The sequence below is a fragment of the Schistocerca serialis genome, chromosome 8 (assembly GCF_023864345.2).
Source record: "Schistocerca serialis cubense isolate TAMUIC-IGC-003099 chromosome 8, iqSchSeri2.2, whole genome shotgun sequence".
NCBI lineage: Eukaryota > Metazoa > Arthropoda > Insecta > Orthoptera > Acrididae > Schistocerca > Schistocerca serialis.
The window spans coordinates 552092996-552103509 of NC_064645.1; the positions used below are offsets into that span (position 1 = coordinate 552092996).

The following is a 10514-nucleotide window of genomic DNA, read 5'->3' on the forward strand; positions in this document are numbered from 1 at the left end:
TTTTCCAGATTAAAGTCATCAGGCCAGAAGAGATTGATCATTCCAAAGCATTCAAGGTGGTATTATTTTGTGAACCATAATCCTAGCTAGTGTCCAACAAATATTAAAATCGAGAACATACTCCAAAAATATTTAGTCATAAAAAGGGCATTGAGACTGAGAGGTAGTGTTTCCTCACTCTTATTTAGCTTTGACATATGCCTATACCACATCAATCTTTCTCGAACATTGTATTCTTATTTCTTCCACTGTCCTTCAAGAGAGCTACCACTCTCCCACTGATGATCTCACTGTTGATGGAAATTGAAGATAACAATAAAATTAAAGTGTATTGGGTAAACAAGAAATGATTTCATTTGATTATGATCACCAATCAGGTTGTTCATTTTTAAGATGATCCCGAAACAAATTCATACTCTTGTATCTTTAAATCCCAGTGTAAGCATCTCATTAAAGAATAGATTACACTGACTCTGAGAACAAAAAGAAAATAATAATAGTAATATGACATATCTACAAGACTGACACTGCACCTTTTACTGATTGGAGGTTAAATGTTCACACCCGGTATCCAATTCCTTTCTCCATGCTTCTGCAGCTGTCCTAATTTTTTGCCTCCAGTGATCTCACTGTCAATGGAATGCTTCACTGTCAATGTGGCATTGCTTCTAAGTTTCATTTTCCTAACAGCAGTGACAATGGAACATTGACTGAAGGAATTCAAAAGACGGAAGTGACATTCAAGCTTTTACAATACACACAAATCTAGACACCTTTTTCCGTGTATAATTAAGTTTCTGCTATATCATAGTTAGAGCATAGTTCCTTTGTTATAGATAAATTCAACATTATTTGTATTTCAGTTGATAAAATAGGAATACATGGATTTATCTCCTGTCTGAGTTATTACAAGGAACTGTATGAGAGAACTGTCACTACCATGCAAAATAGAACATGTGCCTTTCATGGACATTAAAATGTGCTGACTATTGATAGAATGGTACACAGAATACTTTGTGTAAGAAGAAATGTTAATCCCTTTCCTACTGACTGGATGAATGTTGGGAGAATGGATGTATTTCTTATTAAATCAAAAGACATTTAAGGTGTAGCAAATTAAGCAGAAAGAAGAGGCACAGAAAGGAGGGGGGAGAGGGATGGTGGGTGGACTGACAACTATGTATTTTAATGCATCAATTACATAAGAAGAGTGAAGGAGTGAAAAGTCATTGATAAAGTTTTAAGCTTTCACTGATGAAAGTTCACTGTTAGTTTGGCTCACAGCTTACATTTTTATTTAACATAAAACAATACTGATGATAACGGAAGAAGAAACTTATGCTCACATGACTCTACTAAAAAATCAGTGTAGAAATCAATGTTGTCTGATAACAAAACATATTTCAGATGCCACATTTCACATTGCTGGGGAAGCGAGCCACAGTTCAATGTGCACGAATAACAAACCTTGATGAACATGCTTGTGGAGGACTGATTCACCAGGTGGACCGTCTTCTGGTACCACCTGCAGGTGATGCAGTACAGCTGCTTGAAGCTAGTGGAAATTTCAGCACATTTTTGAGACTACTGCAGGTATGTTTAGTAAATATTAAATTTGTGATAACTTACAATATATGAAGATGTTTTTATTTGTTGTAGCAGTGTCATTATGCTGGTTGTGCCAGCTGAGTATGAACTGGAAACCTAAACTAAATTACTTAACAGTTGCTAGGAAATGAAGATGTCTCCAATTTTTTTTTACTATGTTGCATCAATGTATCTGTATAAAGTTAGGTGTAGCAGGCACTAAGCAAGTAGTCTGTCCCGATGCTTTTGTCAGATGTAGTGAGTAATTCTGGTGCAGGATGGCTGAAATATGAGGTCTGAGTGTTATCAAAGCCTTGTCTGTTGACTTAACATAAGAGAAAGTGTCACCGCCATTGTGCATGTGAGAGAAAAGGCAAAAGACATCATCTTACCACTAAAGAAGGGTGCTGTCCCACATTAACTGCTGCGCATGGGCTTTCCTAAAGTTGCAGAAGATATTTAGCAGGCTAAGAAGATATGACATTTGGTGGACAGGGTCATATCTGCTACTTGTATGCAAATTGCTTCATGTCTTGATAATGCTTCAGATATCCACATTTTTTCCAAAACAGATATCCGCATTTTGTTTTTCAAAACTGTTTCCCAACTGGACATAGGTAGAGCATATTGTTGAAAGCTTGTGCAGAGTCATAGTGAATGTTATAAATGGGACCTGTAGTATAGAGCTGGGGCGGTCTATATCAGAATTAGTAATATGCAAATGCCCATATGGTGTGTTATTCAGTGTATATAACATATCATACATATTTTTACCCTTCCTGTTCTATCTCTCAAAGGAAGATTATCTATTTTCCGTCTCCAGCATTGTTTAAATCCAATTTTTATGTAATTTTTTTGTGTTGTCATTAGCAGAGATTTGTATTGGAGGAATTAGTGCTTCGCTTTATTAGAATTTTTTTAAAGATTTTTTAGGATAAAGCTCTCCACATCACCGCATGACACCTTTCTTGTAGCATCTTCCATTGGAGTGCTAATTTTTGCACTAAATGCTTGCCAACTGATGAAGTCCCATCATATCGGAACACTTTTATACTCATGGCCTCTCATTTACACTACAGATGGATATGTAAAAGTCTTGAAGAACTGAAAATGACAGTTAATTGTGAAAAGTAACAGTCCTGTCACATTTCCTTTATATGTGCCAGGTACTACTTTCCCTTATGACAGTATTCTCCCATTGAGAGTGAATGGGAACTGCTTGTTAAGAAGTCTTCAATTTAGTTTTCAGTTTAACTGTGGCATATTCCTATATCTATTTTTCCTGCATCCATTTGAAGAGATAAGTAGGATCTTTGAACAAGCATTTTTCAAGTATGGTGTCATATTCCAGTGATGGATTTTTGCAGGACCAAATTCTTTGTGCTTTTTGACAATTCTGCAGGAAAATTATTGCTTTGAAATTTAGTGAATTTTCCTCTTGTGCAGGTCTGTATTGATTTAGTTTAGCTTTTGTTTGTCAGCAAGGATTGACTTCATCTTAATCTGACATTATGTCTGCTTTAATAATGTTCTCAAATGAATCACAGTTCAGTTTAAAGAAATGATTCTGGGTGATGCCTGGAGTAAGGATGCTGCAATACATGTTAAACACTGCCAAATCCATACTGGAATATTTTAGCTGTGGTAACCACGGAGGTGGCCATCAGGTCACACGGTGGCTGGTTATCGTGGTCAGTGATAGTAAATACTAGCTATCCTTGCAGCTGTATTGCACATAGTGGTAATGGAAGAATATGCTTGACTTTGTGCTGCAATGGACACTGACTACATGCACAAGGATGACATACTTGCTACCCAAGAATACTTTCTATTGCTGAATACTGGAGAGCAAGGACAAGACTTCATCTGAATGGCTTGTAAATATAGCTACACTGAACTGTGCAGAGCAGGAATGGAATGCTGTCAGGGCATGCAGAGGGTGTCAGGGTGCTAGCACTTCACATGACGTAATTTTTCTTGGCTTTTGAAGAATTTATTGTATAGATATGGAGGCTTACTGATTTTTAACTACATCATAATGAGCATAAGTTGAATATTGTCTTTTGTTGTTTGAGTTCGTTATTGAATTAAGCCCTAAATAAATATTTCTATTGTTATTGATAACTGCTGGCTCATTTATGTGCTCTTGAGTTAGAAGCAGATGTTAAACAAGTCATATTTTAAATTTTGAGTAGTGTTAGTACTCTGCAAACATTAAAACAAATTATTTTGGCTTACAAATTTGGTATTTTTTTAAAGTGAAACATTTTGTTTGATTTATAATAATAGCAACTGAAATGTGTATTTCTTGTATTTTGATAGCTAATTTAAGTATATCCCCATATTACAGGAAACTGGCCTGATATCTGAACTGAAAGAAAACAGTCCATTTACTCTCCTAGCACCATCAGATGAGGTTTTTGCTCGCATTCCAGAGCCACAGATGGACACACTCACATCAGACAAGGAGCTGCTAACTCATGTTCTACGCAAGCACATTTTACCAGGTATGTAGACACTTTTTTGGCAATTTTTGAGTGGCTGTCTCTGGGACGAATGGAAGTCAATGTGTGGTTAATTCCTTTATTATTCCTCAGAGGTGCTTTGCTGCTCTGGAGTAAGTGTAGCTACGTGGCCCTTCTCCAGTCGAGCAGAATCACTTGGTGGGCCTCTTCCCCTCCGCCGAGACTATGAGGGTCGCATTCATATGGGAGGAGCTGCCATTACCAGTTGTGATCATGTGTCCAATGATGGTGTGGTTCACTTTGTCAACAAGGTATGTATGTTTTGTTGTTTACAACCAGTTTATGAAGGCTGATTATAATTTTACAGTCATGGGGAATACATAAAGGTAATCACTGGTAAGTATATTGAAAGTATTGTTGTTATTTAATGGTATGTTCTATTCACTGATGGTTGTGGGAAAGAAGATTCTGATTTGAACCATCTGGTTGATAGCATTGCCTACCTTTCTCTTGGCAAATGACAGTCTCATTAAGCTAAAACTTAGTATGAGAAGCTTGAAAGTTATTTTGATCTATTCTAGAAACCATTTTTGTGTCACTAGTTTGTTACGTATTGTTGCCAGTATTTTACACTCAGTATTCGCTAACAGATAACCTAAAAGAATGATGGGTCACACTGTTGTGATCCTTGAAATTTGTCAGTCTGCAAACCAAACAATAATAGTTCTAGCCAAAATATTAATCTGAGCCACAAATAAATTACTCTGAGGTCATTCCAGAGTAGAGGAATAAGTTCAAAGTATAACTTACCTGGATAGCATGTGTTTCGTAATCAAACTTCCACATAGGTAGGAGGTGATGGAAATCTCAAGTTCAATGATCATTGCACTAAACACACAGTAAACAGTTGTCATTGCAGAACCCACAAGTACAGGCAAGCCGAAGAACAGTAGTTGAGGAAGCGACTGCAGTAGGCATCTTACATTTGCCTGCTGTTTCATTAGCCTGCGATATTGGCTGTTTCTGCTTGAGTTGCCCTCACCATGCACGTGTAATATTACACATACTGATACATTTGTATCATCCATTTGCATGTTCAGCAAAGTTACTAAATCCCTCTCATCTTGAACGAGGATGTAGAGCCAGTATCTGTCTGGTTAAGCGTGTGGGAGGATGAGATGATAGAAATAGTCGTGAGCTAGATAATGTCCTGACGGGAGGCTCTGGGAAGATGTCTGGGACCAATAGCTATGCTGGTGCTGGATCTAGAGTTTCTTGCTTAAACCTGGATATTTTTGGATGCAGAGGCACTCGTTTGAGACATGGCATGGCAGGCGATTTAACTGTTGGTGAAGCCAGATTGACGTCAAAGAGTGCGTCCCACAGTTCATGGGAAAGAAGGACCAGGTGGCCGTCTATTGGGACCTTGTTATACAGAGACTACAATGTGACTGTGCCGGTGGTATTGCTGGACTCCCTGATCAGGGAGGCCATTGACCTGGGTGCTGCTGCCACAGTTAGTGGCAGTGTTGATGCTATATCCGATATGTTATAGCCACCAACACCAGCTAGTGTCCCTGCTGTTCCATGGCAGACCCTGGATCCACCCCGGATGTACGTGTTTACCCCAGAATCCCCACGTGGAATTTTGTTGCTTCATAAATTGAGTTGGTCACAGGAGTTTGACATCCTGTGAGGAAGCCCATAAAGGAGCACCTCTGGGCTTCAACCATTGATGGATGCGGACCTCTAAGAAGGCAGGATAGAGCTTAGCACAGAAGTTGATTTTATCTTCTGAAAAGCATGATTACTCTTCAGACTATTGAAATGAAAATTACATTTTATGGAAAGGATTTAGTGGGTCTGCTACTGAGGTTGTCTGGGGAATAAATTTCGCATAGTGATTCACTTTTCTGAGGAGTACTTGAAGGCTGTTGATCGATTTGGGTACAGGCATATTTTGAATAACCTCTGCATCTTCTGTGGTGGGCTGAAGTGTTCCTCATTCAGAATACACCCTAACTGAGTAACCACTGACTGAAAGAAGGTGCATAAGCTACACACAAGTCCTCTGTGTGTAAGGACCACTAAAACCAGGTGGTGATGGCACAAAACTTCAGCTGTTGTACAACCAGTGACTAGAATAGTGTCAAGAGACTTTACACAAAGTGTGAATTCATGCAGTTGTCTGCTTAATAAAACTTTGTAGTATGGCGCAGGCACTAACCATTTCAAAATGGTACCTATTAAAGCAATGCTTTCAGACTGGCACATTCAAGACTAATATTTTATGTGAGTGTTCATCAATATGTAACTGAAAATATGTATCTGTGAGATCAGTTTTGGAAAGCAGTTTACCTCCTGAAAGTTTTGAAAAAAGTTTGTCTGAATGAGTCAAGGGTTTGCTTCAAGATTTTATGACCAAAGAGAGCCCCCCCAGAATTCCTGACTACCACTAATAATGACTCCCATTGACTAGAGGAAATGAGAGACAAAATCTGTTGTTCTAGTTAATCTAGCTCCATTTTAATCTCATCCGCAATGGCCAATGGAATAGTCAGGCTTTGCTAAATGTAGGGCATGCTGTTGGCTTTTGATAAAATATGGGCCTGAAAATCAACTTGCTTACCCCAAAGCAGGTTCAAACAGTGGTGCGAATTTTGTACAAATTATCTGTGGCAGCACTGGATAAAGATGAGCTTGAGGGAATGCACTGTATGACGTAATGAAAATCCAAAAGCGGAATATGAAGGGCAAAATATTTTTGACTGATGGATCTTGGCACAATCAGACAATGTCTGCGGACACCTGATTATAAGTGCCCATGAGTTTCTATAAGCATTCATGAATTTCACACATCATAGATGTGGCACTTCATGGTGGCTGCACACCCATAATGTTAACTGTACTTACTGAGAGAGGGTGTACTTGGCCTAAAGTATGTAGAATGGCTTATAACTGAGACTGGTGTGCCAGTATCAAAAATAAGTCATTTAAATGTTAACTTGTATCAGATGAGGCCACTGGCTGATGTCTGCTGTGCTACAACAGTTCCACAGTGTGATCTTTGTGAAGACACTTATGACACTCATCTTCATAATGTGGACATTCCCAGTTAGAATGCAAAGAAAAACAGCCCAGGCTATTCGGTAGCAAAGGGTGTCATTGTGAGCGATGTCTAGTAGATGCACTACATCATGAATTAAACTTTCCACATATACTATTCCACACTCATATTTTCAACTCAACTCTTGCAGTTTCACAGTTCAAACTGAATAACTTACAGCTTCTGACTTGTGATGTTGTAAGAGTTATAGATTTACTGATACCACATGCAATTTTTTCGAAAAATACTCATAAAATAGAAAGAAAATGCCAGATAATGGCACAGAGAGGCTAACTCTTGAACCTACCGAGGATTTATAGACAGAAAAAAGACTTGGTGATCTGGACATTTCACCTCACTTGCCTAAAGATGTTGCATGAGGCATTACTAATATACTTCCCAGTCCTTTTGAGTTTCATTAAATGGCTGGAGAGCTGGGATAGCTGATAGCAACTGTGACTACTGCAATGGTGAAACAGTTAAGTGCATGATCAAGTACAGTTGATGCTGCTGCTGTTCCTGTTCCTCTGAATGAATTAAGAGCTCAATCAAGTTCTGTTGCTGCTATTGTGTGTTGTGGCTGCTGTTGCTGCTAAAGGTCAGTAAATCTGGCATTCATGGTAGAGCTTGGTGAGCCAAAACTGCGACTACCTTCTTGTGAAGGTTGGGACCCTCACTTCAGGTCACGATGTTTTTAAACATAAGTAACTTGTGTGACAACAATGGAAATTATCAATTAGTCATGAATCAAACAAAAATAGTTCATTGCGAAATATTCATCTGAGCATCAAAGAAACTGAAATGGTCTACAGAAGAGAGTGCCAACTGCCAATAGCATATTTCAAGTTATTGTGTGTTAGGAGTTAGATTAAATGGAAAGACAAGAACAAAGATGCAGTAAGATGAAGCAATTTGTATAGTAGACAGAGATTTTTATTGGCGCCCAGGGAACTACTTGTCACCAGTATGTAGTGCATCTAAAACACAACAGAACACAATCACTAAACTGAAGGTCAGCATGTTGACATGTATTTCATAATCTGTATGGGCAAGAGGTGGTGGAAAGTACAAGTATAGTATTAATATCACAAAAACACAGGAAACAGTCCAGATGTGTCAGATAACAGCAACTGAGGAAGGGACCACCACCGCGTAGTCTTACATTTGCTTGCTGTGGAAGCTCATGTGACTGGCCTGCGAGAATGGCTTTGTTTTGCTGCACACACCTTCAATGAATGTGTGCAACATTACACATATTAGGACTGTTAAAAAAATTCCAGAACTTTGTCCACAAAATTGTTCTATGTTTACCTTTTACTTAATGTGCATGGCCTCCTTCGAGATAATCTCCTCCAAAATAGATACACTGCTTCCAATGCTTCGGCCGAAACTCTTTGCCTTTACAAATGTCTGGTTGTGTCTTGTATGTGTGGTTGGATATGGGTGTGTGTGTGCGAGAGTGTATACCTGTCCTTTTTTCCCCCTAAGCTAAGTCTTTCCGCTCCTGGGATTGGAATGACTCCTTACCCTCTCCCTTAAAACCCACATCCTTTCATCTTTCCCTCTCCTTCCCTCTTTCCTGATGAAGCAACCATTGGTTGCGAAAGCTTGAATTTTGTGTGTATGTTTGTGTTTGTTTGTGTGTCTATCGACTTGCCAGCACTTTCGTTTGGTAAGTCACATCATCTTTGTTTTTAGATATATTTTTACCTAAATGTTAGTTTAATGCTAGACATTTTGGTTGCACTACTGTATTATAATGCCTTATTTTTGCATTTTTAGACTTTTTGTTCTAAAAGTTTTTGGTTATGCTATATGCCTTCCCATTCTATGTAGCCTTTCCTCTGTAGCAGGTTTTTCCAAACCATTTTCTTGGATAATTTCCCAAAGATATTTAAATTTTTAAAAGTTTTCAGTTTGGCTAATGTCTGTTTTCAGCAATTTTGTTGTATTTTTTAAAAGTTTTCTGTGCAGAAATTCTTAAGCTGGCCCTGCTTGCTATTTATTCTAAAAGATTACTTTGTGTTACAGCAGATGTAACATTTTTCAGAAAGTATAGCAAAGTCATCTACAAATGTGAAAAAATTTATTCCATTTTTTCCCCTCTTCCCAACTTTATTGGTGATCTCTTACCCTTCATTCAGTTTTTCATTCCAAATTCTCACTATTTTTGTATAACAGATTATTATTATCATTATTTTCCATTATCAAAACAACTATGCCACTTTATTATGTTAAAGTTTTCATGACTGTTTGTTGCAGGTGATGATGCCATCAAACCCCAAATATAGGAGAGTTATTGGCCACCGATCCAGGAATCCTAATGTAGAAGTATTCCTTTATGGTCTCTAGTTTCATTTGCAGAAGCTACAACTGTATTTACAATGCTTATGTTTCAAACTTTTTATTTTCCTAGTTTGAAGATGAAAAAAAAAGAGGACAAAATCTGTGTAATAGTGTGTTAAGTTATAAGAAATGTACTGACATATCAGAGCAGTATTGTACTGCAAAAGTCACATTGTGACTAAAGACTGGATACAATTTTTTGTTTGTTTTCATTGTTTGTAATCATCTCAGATCCAGAGTAGTTTCTGATACATGATTACCATATTTTTAGAAGCTGTATTAGTGACAATGGCACACTAATTTGTATTAGGCTTTCTTTCAAAAGCAAAAACAAGGCCTTTACTCAAAAATATTATTCCTGTTGGTTGTTTTATGAAGCTACGATCTTTAGCAATTATTTATTCCTGAATGCACATGTTGTTCATTAGTTACAACACATTTTGTACTGAAATTTGTGAAAATAAAGTTAATTAAAAATGATTTTGTAGTCCAATCATTTAATGCCTGAAATAAGAAGAAATGAAATATGATCAATGAGATCGTTGGTCTTTCCCTAGAAGCTTTGAATTTCAAGGTATCATTGCCAGCTGATGTTATAGAAAATAATGTTAAGAATGGGTTATGATCAAAAAAAGTTATAGGAAAGTAAATTGATATTATTTTTATTTTATTGCTGGGGATAGGTAAATTAAATCCATTAGTAATGTACATGTATTTTCATCAAATGCCTGCCTCATATCATACCAGTAGAGGTTAATCACTTCTTTTGTAAACCATCAGAATAATGTACTGAAGTTGTGTGAAATACTTCACTACAAAACAAGAACTATTTCAAATGGAGAACAGAATTAAATGTAACTGGCCATAGTCAATGTATTGCTGGTTCATTATTCATTGCTGTAAAAACTGTTTAGTTTACTCTTCTATTATTTGTGTTTGGCAGGTTTTACCTGCAACTTCTCTAAATATAAATCTTTACCCACTGGTTCTGTGACTTCATTTTCAAAAAT

General features: G+C 37.4%; 1 protein-coding gene across 1 annotated transcript in view; it reads left to right on the plus strand.

Annotated features, from left to right (window-relative positions):
• LOC126416217 (transforming growth factor-beta-induced protein ig-h3-like) overlaps positions 1-9598 on the plus strand; it is a 114798-nt gene extending 105200 nt beyond the window's left edge. Inside the window, exons 12-15 of the mRNA XM_050083813.1 lie at positions 1408-1593; positions 3938-4094; positions 4185-4363; positions 9421-9598. Coding sequence (XP_049939770.1) covers positions 1408-1593; positions 3938-4094; positions 4185-4363; positions 9421-9510 — 612 coding nt within the window. The 3' untranslated portion in view covers positions 9511-9598. The remainder of the gene's footprint in view (positions 1-1407; positions 1594-3937; positions 4095-4184; positions 4364-9420) is intronic.
• Positions 9599-10514: the final 916 nt, after the last annotated feature.